Source organism: Cygnus atratus, chromosome 3 (assembly GCF_013377495.2).
Source record: "Cygnus atratus isolate AKBS03 ecotype Queensland, Australia chromosome 3, CAtr_DNAZoo_HiC_assembly, whole genome shotgun sequence".
Taxonomy (NCBI): Eukaryota; Metazoa; Chordata; class Aves; order Anseriformes; family Anatidae; genus Cygnus; species Cygnus atratus.
The window spans coordinates 54,872,082-54,886,316 of record NC_066364.1 but is presented as its reverse complement, the minus strand read 5'-3'; the positions used below and the strand labels follow the sequence as shown (position 1 = coordinate 54,886,316).

Sequence of the window (14,235 nt, the reverse complement as noted above, 5' to 3'; positions counted from 1 at the left end):
AATCTTATAAATAAGTAACTATTTCAGGGGCAATAATGACTCTGAAAGAAACTCAGAAGGCATATGAGTAAGATGAACACAGTGAAAATAATAATGTGTATAATCAGAAGAATAGCACAAACATTTAAGCAGATTAGATGACTTGTCTTTGACTAGATGCAACTTTTTCTGGAAGATTTGTGTAGATTTGGTGTTCAGAGCAGACCAGTGAGAATACTAGTGGAGCAGAAACACACTGCATTAAGTTTCAAGGATTCTGTATTTTAGCAAAGATAGGGAATGATTTTTATCATCATCAATCCAAACTTTACAATATTAAAGATACAGGTAATCTCTGAGTATCATACTCTCTTTCTACAGCCCTAGTATATGCCATGGAGGCTAACGCTTACCAAGTGAGACTATTTGGCAATCAGTATAACCAGCCTCAAGACTTTGATATTGCATGAATCCCTCTCTTTTCCATCCAGCTATGGACTGGTAGGGCTGAGTCACACCCTGCCAAAGCCAGAAGTCATCCCTCAGATAAGTCAGAGCCACATCCCTCTGACACTGTCTCCTCTGAATCAGAATCTCTTCTGTGGCACAAGCTACTTCTTTTGCAGTCCTAAACTGGCAGAGGAATCCAGAGACTGTTAATGCACTCCCAAGAAATTTGTGAATTCCACAGTCTTGATAAATAATTTTATAAATATATATTTTTAAAATAATAATAGGTTATAAATTTATGGGCCTGTTGTTAATGGAAAAAAAATGCCTGACACAAATCAGGCAGGAGTGCTTCTGAAATGTTAGCTCATGCTGGGTGACCTAGATAGAATTACACACCTCCCTTGTCAATTCATTCACAGAGTGCAGCCATATCCCTGCTTTACACATAGGTTTGTGAGCAAGTGTTGCATCATTTTTCAGTTTTCATGAGTCTAAATACGTAAACTTCCTGGAAAACAAAATTCTAAAGCAAGTTTGAGCATTGCAGGGTTAAGATAGCTCATTACTAGCTTTAAATAGGGACTAATAACAAGAGAAACTTGGATAAAATTTGTCATCCCTGATGTTGGGAGACAATCCCAGAGAAACAGAAATAAGAGTGAATCTGCACTCCAGTATGCAAAGATATGAAAATTCCAATCACTGGAAGTTGAGTCTAGAGAAAATTTTATTAAAAATAAAGTGTGTTTTAGCTGTGAAGAGGCTTAACCACCAGATCAACTTACAAACTGCCTTATTAGATATTTCATCCCTGCAAGTTATAAATTACTTTAACAGCCACTGCTATTAGACGTGATACAGGAAGCAATTCAGAGAAGTTCCATATCCTGGATTATGCAAGAAATCACATGAGGAAGTCACAATGGAAGACTTAAAAACACATCGGTAACTTGCTGAGTGTGTGTTTCTGCTTTGCCAAATCCAGACTCTGTTGTAAGAGAAGATGCAGATATGCATCAAAAGGAAAACAGGCATGTAGTCCCTGCCTGCATAATCATGGGACTTACTACCTGGACTGTCCTGTAACAAATGCCAGTGGGAACATATGGATACATCCACTATTCCTTCAACATGTATACGTCCATGCATATGTATTTCAAAAGATCTCCCCCTCCATGTGGCTGATACATAACCCAGAGCTTCTACGTATGGCAAGCTCCTTAACTAATCTTGTAATAGTTAAACAAGGCTTCTAATAGCATCTTCCTCCAGACCTTTGAAACTGTCTTGAGCAGGTGGTGGGAGCTGCAGACAGCGCCGACAACATCCAGAGTCCAGAAGCCGCAAAGGGTACAGGAACATGCCAAGACAGACTCAGCTGCTCTGCTCAAAGAAGGGCTGTGGAAAAGAAAGTGGACCAGCTTTCATTCCTTTAACCTATTCCCACTGTTCTTAGTCTCCCCAGCTTTAAATATTCTCCTTCTTACGTATCAGCATTTTATCCTTCATAAATTTAGCTAGAAATTTCCACTCACAAAAGCCCACGCTGAAAACAAACAACAACAAAAAGTTACAAAGTCAAGAGTTCAAAGGCTGTCTGAAAGAAAATGCCTGAGACACACTTATTTCAGCACTTTTTTATATTGCAACACCACCTCTATTTACATGGTCACATGCTATTTTTTTTCCCTAGAGCAGCTTTCCCTCTCTCAGTGCCCAAGACAAAGGCTATTCAGGGTCTGGCTCAAGGGTCTTAGGGGTCTGTCTGATATGTAAGCTCTCTGTCCAGTACTTGCTGGGAGGAATAGCAATGAGTTGTTCTTCTACATCTCATTTTACTGTATATGAAAGCAACTGAAGAGACTGCTTTCTAATATGGGGTGTTTAAAGCACTAACAGTTGATGTTGGGCATAAGGAGGCATAAGTAGGTCTATGAGTGAAGAACGGAGCGAGCGCTGAAGGAAGGCGGTGAGGAGGCTGATGTAGGCGTCGAATGGCGTTAGATAAGACATTCAGACAGGGGAAAGGAATGGGCTGGGCTCGAGCAGGCGATGGGTACGTCAGGTTTTGGTGTGAGGCCGGGGAAGCTCTCCCGTGTCGGCCCGCACGCCGCGCCGGGGCCGCAAACAGCCGCGGTCTGCCCCGAGTGGGCGGGCGGGCGGCGGCGCCCTCTGCCGGCCCCACCGGCGAGCGCGGTCCCGCATCCCCGCCGGAGCCGAGCTGCTTGGCGCTGCCGCAGCTCTCCCTCTTTTTCATGTCATGGTTTTTAGCGAAGGAAGCCCAAAATCTGATATTTCTGAGGCGCGGAGAGGCGGGGTGGGAGCGTTTATGAGGACCGCCAGGGCCCGGCCGTTGGCCTGCCACGGACTCGGGCGCCATCTTGTGCTCTCAGGCCGCCTCCACTGGTGGGTCGTTTAAGAATGTGACCGAAGTGCTCAAGGTTTCTGGCAAGTATATAGATAGGAAGGTTAAACCATTCTCTCAGGGATTTGTTTCTCAGTATGCTGTATGATAGGCATTGGACTTGCAGTCACTATACGGTGGATTCTCGTAAAATAGTAATAAAGCACTGGTAAGGATTGTCTAAATCGTTAAATGAGGTCCCTTTACATTGCAGGCTTTATATCACCAGCCAATTATATATTTTTTCCATAAACATAAGGCTTGCATTAAAAGCCAAGGACCTGGCACAGGAAGAGTGCCAGTGAAGCTAATAGCATTGTCTGCTGCCTTCAGTCCTCTTGGGGTATGAACTGCTCCTCACGCACCTAAGCAGGGACATGAAGTGAAATGATAAAATAAAATAACAGATCTAACATTTATTCCTAATCTTTATCCAGCATAGAGCAGCTTCAAATGGGGAAGGTGAAACAGAGTTCAAAATCACTCATATATGGCGGTGTTGGCACCCTAACCCAAAGCACAGAACAGGGTTGTAAACCTGGGTAGGCTGCAAGCCAGGGTTAGACATTTGTTTTACTATAGTGTTTACAAGTTCAACATGCTTTTGGCTAGCTCAGCCCTTGGACCCTAAATGCCTTGCCTTTGCACATGCGGTGTGAGTGAGTTTCCATGGGAGATCTGGGTCCTCAGGTCAGTGGTGACAGACACTGTACAAGGGAGTAGGTTAGAAGGGAAAACAGGAAGAAGTGCTGCACATCTGCTAGTGACAGTGCTTATGTAGCTAATGTAGCTGGAGGGTTTAGCGAGGATTATTTTCCCAATCTAATCATCATTAGAACAATATTCTCAGAGGTGCAAGATCTCTGCTGCTTGTGATCACCAAACTTTTTGCATATATAGAGACATCGAGGTACTGACTCTAATGACATGTTTGGACCCCTAGCAAAAAGTTTAGTAAGTGTCTCAGATCAGGTGGACACAGTCAGTCTCTAGCCAGCCCAGTTGTTGCCTGCTTTGCACTTCACTCTCAAGTAGCTGTCTCCCAGCTGGTGCTGAGGTCGCTTAAACGACTGACTCCATCTATTTGAACAAACTACCTGGCAGACTGAGGATCCCACTAGGTGGCAGGACAGTTAAGTCCTTGTTACTTCTAGCCAAACCGCTTTGGAGCTCACGACCATTGTTCCCTAGTGGGCTCAGCACAGCCCAGTGGGGATCCTGGAGACCCTCCATGCTCCACAGCAGGTCTGGGGCTTATGCTCCTTGGGCACAGCAAATAAGGCCTGTGACAAACCGGTGAAGAAATCCGTGCAGAAATAAGTCTCTGAGTTGTTCATTCTTCCTCACAGGTTTTATTTCACACAGAGCTCGAGCAGGGAGAAGAGAGGAATACGAAGCAGGCCTAAGCAGTTTTCTAGATCTTGAAATATTCCTCTTTGCATATATGATATGTAGAGATATTTGGTATACACAATGGTAAAGTGTGGTTTAAACCTCTTCTAGCCACTGCTGTGTTGTCATTTTTAATTAATGCAAGTGCAGTTATAATTCTTTGTATGATCTCCCCTGTATTTATTAATGTGTCATAACTGTGTAGCCTCTCACTATTTGAGAGTGATAAAGAAGGTATAATTCCACATCTCTGCTTGTCAAACAGTGGGTCATCATGGTGCAACTATGAATATGCTGGGATAAAAACTGAAAATAAACCATCAGCTAATATTTTGATATGTGATTCTTACATGGAAGTAGCTGAGCATTATTTAAATAAATTCTCTCTACAAAAACTGCAGACCCCGAACAGTGAAACAGGTGGTATATGGCAGCTGACCTGTCATTTATAAGCATCTGTTTATTAATAGCATCCATGAAGTGAGTATAGGAATACTGATTACTTTTAACATACACTTCAAGATTTACTTTCCTGTATGGTACACATGAAGAAACTTCTGTGCACACAACCCTTTTTGTCTTCTAGGCCTCATTTGGAAGCATATTATGTATGTAAAAGACATATAAGTCATTACTGCTCCGTTACGACCTGGAGTGAAAGCTGCACAACAGAGAATTGGTCACATCAGATCAAAGATCCATATAAGCAAATATCATATCTTGGACAGTACAAACATATTTGATGTTTCCACTGAGCAGTTTCCTTGTCTCAATCCTTTGTTCGTGGACTTTCTAAAATGGGAGAAATTTTCTGTATGATTAGTAACTCATGACTTCAAACTAAAATTAGATACAATTCACACTGCAATTAGTGTAAAACGATCTTTGTCTTCAATGACAACCGAATCCAGCCTCTGCATTGCTGTACTATCAATGATTTGCAAAATCCTTTTAAAATATGCCACCCTGCAAACTGTTTTGCCACTCATTTCATCCGACATTTCTTTTTAAGCTCAGCTGATGCAATATTTTACCAGAATAATGGCATATGCCATAGGTGAAGGTAGATGTATGAGAAATTATAGCAAATAAGCTTCACCTAAAAAAAAAGAAAAAAAAAGAAAAAAAAGTTTTATTACTTCTCTTAATCTTTCTAAATTAGAACATTCTAATAATCAGTCCTCTACCTTAAAACCTATTTAATCCTTCATTGCCTTCCAGAAAATAACTTGAGCTTTCCTGATTAATAAAAACAAAAGACATGCCTCAGCAGGTTCACCCACCTCTTACATGGAGCTTCTGATGAAGGGCTGACCCAAAGAAAATTACTGTCTTAATGACATCTGGAAAAGATTGAGGCCAATTTTATACATGTTCAATGCATCTAAATTGTTTTATGCATGCACAATGAAGTTACAGGGGTTTATTTTTATTTCCTTGCCTTTTTTTTTTTCCTATTCTTTTAAGTATGAAGCGTGGCTGAGAATGAATAATTACTTCATTAAGTTCCAAAAGCTGGAGACAACAGTTACCTTTTTGCTTGGTCCTAATACATGTCTTGGCTCTATAAAAGCCCAGGACAGTGTTTTATGCTGATGAAAAAGATGCTATTGCCTGTGCTGCACTCGCTGCAAATGGAAATTGGGATTAATGCATTATAATACCAGGTTAGCCCTAATAGAAGTTTGATGGTGTAATTTATCAAGCTAATTAAGTATGTACCTAATTTTAGGCACTGAGTGGTTCTATTGACTTCAGTGAGACTAGTCTGCATTTCGAGTTAAGCACGTTTTAAAATATTCTGCTGAGTCAGGGCCATAAATCTGTTACTCTATGGATTAAGAGAAAACACTATCATTAATTATTCATTAGCTGAGCTAATGGGAGGGTGGTATATCCTGGATATTGGTTAAAGCCGGATAAACTGGCTCAGTGGGAAGTATTCAGAAGCACTTAATTGGCTCTTTCCAGGCTCAGCCAAAGTTCGTCAGGATTTATGACCTATCTTCAAGATACTAACAAAAAAAAGGAACCACAACTTTAGGGGTGCTTCAGACCATAACCCTGTCTAAACCCCTAAACGCCAGGCCTGGAGGCCCCTAAAGAGCTCGGAAAGGGTTTCACTACCTCCTGTCTGGCTGTGTCAAGAGTAATAAAGAGCTAATAAATTCTTCGATACCAAAGTTTTTCAGCATGATATTTCTCACACCAACCAGTGTTTGTAGTTCTAGGTATACAGGCCAGAAATATGCAGCTGCCTCAAACTGGAAAGGCTTATTTGACAAGATCCAGGGTATAGTTAGCCCTGGTTAGCTACTCATCTTCTATATCTGAATTGACTACAGAAGAGCTCTCTCATGCAGCCTACACTAACAATTCTTTAGACGCAAACCGTATGTGCATTTAGAAAAAAAAAAAAAGTATTTCTGCATCTGCAACTTGGTTAATCTGCAACTAGATAAAGAACAGGCAAATGAGGACTGACTGTAGCAGTCATTTGCAAACCCCACATATTATAGATCAAATACATTAATCCTGCTTTTAATTGAGTTGCATTTTAAATCTTCCTGTTTGTCTTTATTTCTTGTGCAGTGTTTCTTTTAACGTTCTTTCCATACCCTTTCTCTCAATGACAGGTTCGTACAGCTCAAGACCAAAGTAAGCACCAATTTTCCAGGGTGTTTAGCACCCTGCTTAAGGTTCTAAGCTCAACATTTGTGAGCAATTAACTCCATGCGTGTATGTCTGTGATTTTTATACATAGTTTAACACATGAATAATTTGCTAAATTCATCTGGTTCACATGACTGGTATTTTAATAGGAAAAAAAAAAAGTTTCTTAGGCTAGCAAAACACTTGTTTAAGTACCTACTCCTGTAACCCAAATTTCTGCGTCTGCTTAATGTAAGAGAAGATTCTAAATATATCCAGTGCTGCAACTGTGATGGAAGAGGAAAATTCAATATAGGCCATGACCCAGAAGACCGTTTTAGCATATGCTCCACTTAAAGCATATAAGGAATTCTGCTTCAGTAATGCTCAACCACTTGATTTCCACGGGATCATTTTAACTTCTTGAAACAACGCTTTTATGTGCCCGGATGCTATAAAGGAGGGTGGTGTACAAGAATGGCACTGCAACCCAAACAAGCTTGTATACCACAGATACAGTTAACTCTGAGTCCCTCTCTGCTGTGGTTTCTAACTCTGGTCCTCCATGTCAGCTACTTCAGACTTGCTTAAGCCACCTGTTTTGCTCCAGCAGAGTAGGTTATTGACTTTTCCAACCTTGAAAGTAATTCTGAGATACTGCACTGCACTTGTTGAAGGAATGCAGATAAGAGGAGGGTATTCGGTATTGCCTCAGCTGGATGAAATCCACCCTTTACTGAATGGTCCCAAAAGACAGCCCATGAACAAATGCAAATGCATAGTATGGATAGTAGCTGTGTGGGAAAACCTCCCTGCCAGCTCTCTGCCAGCTGTAAAATACACAGATATTTTGTAGATGGAATACCTGTCAGATGTCTGATGTACCTATTGGGGATGCTTCTTCCCTCTGGCTACAGTCCAGCAGAGACTGTATGGGCAAATAAAAGCATTTGATTGTCAGTGTTGGTTAGGTTTCACAAAGCACATAAAATGGCAGCTGCTTTAGACTGCAGTAACGGTGCACGTCTGTGCATAAATCTTGGGTCTCCTACAATAAAGGGGTGCATGTGGGTGTTTCCAGGAGCATGACTTCCATAGCACAACAATGCCTTTCAGCGGGGAACACCCATTGTAAATATCAAAAACATTGGAACATCTTCATCAGCAGTAAAGAAAAAAAGCAAAACTGAGATGAAATAATTTTATATTATGGGGTTTGAGTCTTGTCAAATAAAAGAAACATCAAGGATTCAACAGAAGACGGAAAACATAATAGCTATTTAATTTCCATTGTAAGATCAAACAGTTTTAATCACTTACAAACATGGCTATTTTATTTCAGATACACATGAATAGCTACAATATTAAGCCTGAAAACAGAAATGACAGAAGTAGCAAGACTGCTGGGAATGAGATATGTGAAATGATCTGCCATAATCAAATAGAGTTTAAAGAGAGTTTAAAAACAGACACTGGTGGTTTAAGTGGTATACAAAATTCTTTGAAGTCAGGAGGAAGAGAGAAAAATATGTATTTTTTTGTTTCCTTTTTTTTTTTTTTCCTAATTTTCACATTCATCTACATATCCCTAATGAGAACAAAAATCTCTGGAGATGAACTGCAGATTAGGTCTGTAATCTAATACATACTTATTATCTTCTTAAGGTGGGGAGAGTAAATACACCTTTGTGTTAGAGAGAAAGAAGCTGTTTTGGAAAATTAAGAAATAGGTCTTTTATTTTAAAGCAATCATTACTTGGTACATCTGCTATTTATATTCATTGAAACTGTCAAAGAAGATTAGTTAGGATGAATACAATAACCATTACAGAACTCAGAACACCAGATACATTCTTTAGTTCTCTTCCCGTCGGGATGTGTAGAACATTGTTTCTGATGGACTACAGTAGAAAAAAAAAAAAAAAAGTAGTTCCATCTTAATGCCACCTAGATACAAGGATGTTGCAAAAGTCTTGAAGTCTTGTCTGTGCTGCTGCAGTAGCTACCACACTTCAGAACAGGTAACGACACAGGGAAACTCTGGAAAGTCTGTCGATGGGTTTCGCTAATCCAGCAGTCCTTAAGTGTTAGGAATCACTGCTCTTTCCCTCTGCCTCTTGACTTTCCAGCAACGCTTTGGATGATGGCATTTCTCCACCTTCTGCTCCTTCATCTACAAAAACACAGAATCAAACATTTATACCACGCACACTCTCAGAGCTTTTTAATTGCAGCTAAATATTTGGGTTTACTGATCACCTCTATTTAGATTGGCTCTTTATTACCACACTCATGGGTGCTTTGGAAAGGGAGATTAACTGAAAAGATAAAGAACTTGCAAAGGCATCATCCAAAAGCAATTTCCTATTGGTGCTGATTTCCCAGTTCCTTGCACCTGCTGATCAATGTGCACTTGGTTGTAAGAATCAGACTGGAGATAACTTTTCTTTATTATTATTATTTTTTTCTGGGTTATTTCCAAAGTCAGGTTAGAATATTGCATTCCTCTCAGAATTGCTTGGTTTCAGGTAGATAACATTACAGTTTATGAACATGCCAGTTATCTGGCTGACCTTTTTTACCAAGAAATACCTAGGAAAATTCATCCTGTTGTCACAAGATGATGGGATGTGTGCATGTATATATATTTATATATTTATTTTCTCTTGTATTCTGACTTGGAAGTTCATTCTTCCATACATTAGAGTGGAATGATTACAGAAGTAGTACAAGTAAAAGCACCCTAGCGTAAGTGATTTATGGTCATGGTCATCATTAGAACAACAGAATTCAGCTCTGTCTCTTTTGATGCTTGATTTCTGTCACTGAGAAATGAGAACTCCTCTTCCCTTGATTTCCTTGCAAAGCGTAATTATTTTCACACTATCTTCAAGTCCCACATGGCATTAACAATGGTAACAATACAGTTTGTATACACAAATCTAAGACAGACCATAGCTTTTGGAGGCAAGGAGGGGTCTGCTCAGCAAATCTGGTTGTACCATCTTCCAAGTTCTATCCACTTTAACAGTCATAATCTAAGGGGTACATTTTCAGCTATTTGCCCTGAAGACTTGCCATAAAATATCACAAACAGACAAAAGAATTATATATCTTGGTCTCTACATACCACAGCAATTTATCAGCTAAAGCTCTTGGCAGAAACTGCTTGATGTTCTCAGCCTGCTCAGTGATTTGGAAGCTTTGGAGATTTACAGTGGTAAATTAAGAAATGAGTTATTTGCCATCCTTCACTATTACATAGCACAGCACTGCTGTGGAAGGGGAGATAGAGCTCTATCCTCTATTGGCTGCTTCTGTGTGGGGTTGGATGTCCAATACCAGTGCAGTCTTGCAAACAGGGTAGAGGAAAACATACTTTGCTCAAGGAAATCTAATCTCGTACTTGGCAGCATTTAGGTGTGCAACAAGTGCTAAGCTGCTGAGTGCATCAAGTCAGTCATACATAGTCACCTAGAAAAAAAATCAGCAAACAAGTTATTGGCAGAATTTTCCCCTAAAGCAGATTACAGGTGGCCAGTGTAGCCTCTTTGCTCTCAAACTTCTTGCAGACTCCTCTTTAACCTTTGGATCACCAAGGACACCAATCAATTGTTTAACGTGGTTCCACTACAGCCTCCTACCAGACCACCTTTGGGAAGTATCAGCCCTCCGAAACTAACGTATCACCAGAGGTAGTTAGGCTACAGATAGCCTTCATTTCAGAATTAGGCTCTGACGGAAGTAGCTGGTGCCAAAATCTCTCCCATCAATGTCAACGAGAACATGAATTTGGTGCAACCTTCAGGGTGCACGGGAATTTGTATCACACAGACAGGATCCTTGTGTATTCATAAAGAATACATGCATCTTTTCTCAACCAGACAAATGGTATTAGCACATTGTGTTCCTGACCTTTCTGTCTGACAGCAAGTAACAGCATTTTAGAAGGAAAGGAAATGTATGATCCAATGAGCATTAGCTAAATTTGAAGCAAGACAGAGAGAGTCCTCCTCACCATTTCCCACAATCTTCACTGAATCTTTCACAGCAGAAAAAAATAGGGCATGCTTTATATAGCCACATGTTCCGTCTTCACTTTTCTCATTTATCCAGCCTTTTTGCTCTGAGCTGGAAGTGGCTTTCATTTTGTTAATAGCTTATTGTTAAAGCCAGAGACAGGCAAAAGAGTTGCTTGTTAGAGCCCAAAATGTTTCCCAAGCAAACAATTTCCCAGTCACAGCATTTGAACTTACAAACTTTCTGTCCATTTTGATGAGTTCCCCTCATTTTGCTTGCTAGCTGATTGGAAGTTTAACTGACAAGAAAATGAGGCTGTAATTCCCATTCGATACTTGTAGAATTCCCAATTCCCAACCCCAAAAAGCACCCAAGCAGGTCCCACTCGTCACAGTGTGCCTAACCGTGTCCTGTATTCACTTTCTATTATCATTACTGCAGAGTGCTGATAACAGCCGCTGCTCCTTCCGGGCATGCTCTGGTACAGCTATATGCCGACGACAAAAGCAAAGGATAATTCCATGCTCTAAATTGTTCTCCAAATCCTGGCAGTGCTGGTCCTTGCATTTGTAAGAAAGCATTGGTACATTTTGCTAATGCTAATGTAGCTGTGTCATTTCTTTTTCTTTATACATTGGATGAACACCAGAAGAGGATTATTCTGTCTGGAGTGCTTATTATACGTTGTGCTGTAACATTTCTTTTAACAAGACATTCACTCTTTCATGTTTATTTTTATTCAGGGAAAAAGAAAAAGGATCAGAGAGAAATTTTCCATGTTTTAAAAAGTATATAATTTCCAACTACTAAGCTTTCCAGAGACCAAAATGAAACAAACATGAGGCACTTATCTACCGCTGCTGTATGTTTTGAGCTTTGTTTAACATGGTTTTGTGCATGTCCCTCAAGGTTCACTGCTCTAAACAATACAAAGGTTAGTTATACGTAATGTGGCAATGAATATTTCAGTGGGTTGGACTGGCCAGTTCAAGAGCTTTACTTCCACAGTTCCTGACACTAATAACAGCAGTAATTCCCATCTGCATCCCCTTTGATAAGGGAAACAGTTCCCTCTTGCTGGAACCTACTCTCTGTTCACCGTGTGCAACCTGTGCCAGGTGGAAGAGCTTTTTGAAATTAAAACAAACAAACAAACAAACAAACATCAGATTTGAAAATTAAAGCATTAAACATTAAGTGCCTGTCTATACTTTGGAATAGATTTTCAGTGCTGAAGTCACACACAACACAATGGGAAAGTCTGTAGGGATGTACTTCTCATATTCCTAGGGAAAAATCACTTCTCAAAGCCAAGGAGTTTGAACTGGGGCTTATCTGCTGGCATTAACCCGTGTTACTTTGAATGCACTCTGACACAATGCCCACTGCCTGTCCCACCTGCTCTTCCAGATTCCCCCAGTTCTCCTCAGTACTGCCCTTCAGTCTAAGTATATCTGACCATCCTTGTTGTTTCCCTTTTTATTTTATGTCCACCCTCTCCCCTTTATAAGTCCTTGTTCCCTTTTTCAAAGGTAATGCCTCTTTCCAGCACCAATTCAGATCCTTATTTTCCTCTCCTTCCCACATTCAAAGCCAGGAGGTGGTGATCCAGTCCCTTCCCATTCCTCCTGGAAGTGCCGTTTCTACCTGCCATCTTCTTCACCACCAGCAGTCCTTTGATGCGCCCAAGGTGGGTTTGGATTACAGAACCCCAAAGAGTATAAATGAAATGTTCAGAGCAAGAACAAATTGTAATCAAAGAACCCCCAACAACTTAATGGTGTTAGGAGGCTGTAAGTTCAACATCCTGTAATTGCTTTCAGCAATATACAAGCAGGACATACTGGACATACATCCTTTGTGCCTGGGAATCCTTCCTGTAACCTACTTCAGCTCGGATTCATGGGCCCTCCATTCCTTAGCACAGGCTCACTGTGCTGCCCCTGCACCATTGCAGCTGCTAGAACTGGGACCACCAACTGCAGTGGTGTTTGTAAGAGCTGCAAAAGTGACAGGCATGAGAAAGAAAAAAATCTTCCAAATCAGGACCTAAAAAAGTAGGGGCAAGCCATGCTCAGGGGCAACATATAATTCTCACTTCTCTGGCATCAGAAATCAGACTTTTCCTGAGCAGTGGAAAGAATCTGAAAACCTCTCTAAAAGTGAAGAAACAAACAAACAAACAAACAAACAAACGACAACAAAAACTTAAATGCAAAGCCAGCATTGATTAGACCCGTGTTCATCAACAGGGCATTTACCAACCTAAAGAACATGGCAAAATGCAACACTGATGTCAGACAGCAATGTCCAAAGCTTAGTAGCAGGAGTAAATCAGTGTAAACCCTACTCTTAATTTAAATGTCTGAGTTGGGATGACAGCTGTAATCGGATCAGCAGCGCAGTTTACTGTCTTGTGCTGTTATCTCAGTGCAGGAGGAGACCCTAATTTATAGGTGATGTGGTGGTTTTCCAGGCTACCCAGCAATGTACTATTTTTCCCTTTCTTCAGTGGATCTGGAATTCAGTTCCCAGCACCCTTCCCCAACCTACTGCACAGAGAATCTGTGGGTGGATGTGGCAGACTCAGTCTGGGTTAAAATTAACTTGTCTTGTTAGGAGGTACAAGCAGTAACTGCTTTAGAAGGTTGAACTTAATCCTGAATGAAGAAAGAAAGATTAGTATTGACATCAAAATTGCATGATGGCAGAATGCATAGAAATGTCTGCTTCTGGGACGTGCAGGCATTACCTTCTGAAACGGAGAGCTCGGCCAGTTTGTGTGGCAGGTCTGAAGTCCCAGCACCAGCAGGAGAGCCCAGGATATCTGGCAAGGCGTTCCGGCGGCCCGACCTTCCTGATGCTGCAAAATCTGTGACCAGGGGCTCCACATCAGTCATTGCTGACTCCTTTCCTCATAGCAACATCTGGAGATAGATCAAAAACATAAGAAGAAAACAGCCACAGCCTGGCAAAACAAAACAAAACAACAACCATGAAGTTGGGTCTGGTTCTTCGGGATGGATGCTAATCAAACGTGCTGCTCAACAAAATGATAGCCACGGGCTTTGACCCAGTGGGTTTCTTGTTAGTAAAGCCACATACCTCAATGTTGGGTGCTGAAGCTGTACGTGCCTGTGCATTTCCTTACGTTGCCATTTGTACACCCAAGGAGCACAATGCACAGCTCTCGACCTACAGGAAACCTGCGGATAAAGTCAGCAACAGACCTTTCTGCCAGCCACTTGTATGCATTTTTATGACCTGAGCCCTCTTTTAGGTGGTTTTGACACACAGCCACTGGGAAGGGAACTGAAACTCTGTTTAGTCATACT

General features: G+C 41.0%; 1 protein-coding gene across 4 annotated transcripts in view; it reads right to left on the bottom strand.

The window, feature by feature from the left end:
- Nucleotides 1–8,138: 8,138 nt before the first annotated feature.
- Nucleotides 8,139–14,235, bottom strand: part of PKIB (cAMP-dependent protein kinase inhibitor beta) — a 54,425-nt gene continuing 48,328 nt past the window's right edge. For all 4 annotated transcript variants that reach the window (XM_035538631.2, XM_050709758.1, XM_035538633.2 and 1 more), the window contains exons 2-3: nucleotides 13,653–13,827; nucleotides 8,139–9,053 (exon numbers count right to left, since the gene is read on the bottom strand). In XM_035538631.2, coding sequence (XP_035394524.1) covers nucleotides 8,968–9,053; nucleotides 13,653–13,800 — 234 coding nt within the window. In that variant the 5' untranslated portion in view covers nucleotides 13,801–13,827 and the 3' untranslated portion in view covers nucleotides 8,139–8,967. The remainder of the gene's footprint in view (nucleotides 9,054–13,652; nucleotides 13,828–14,235) is intronic.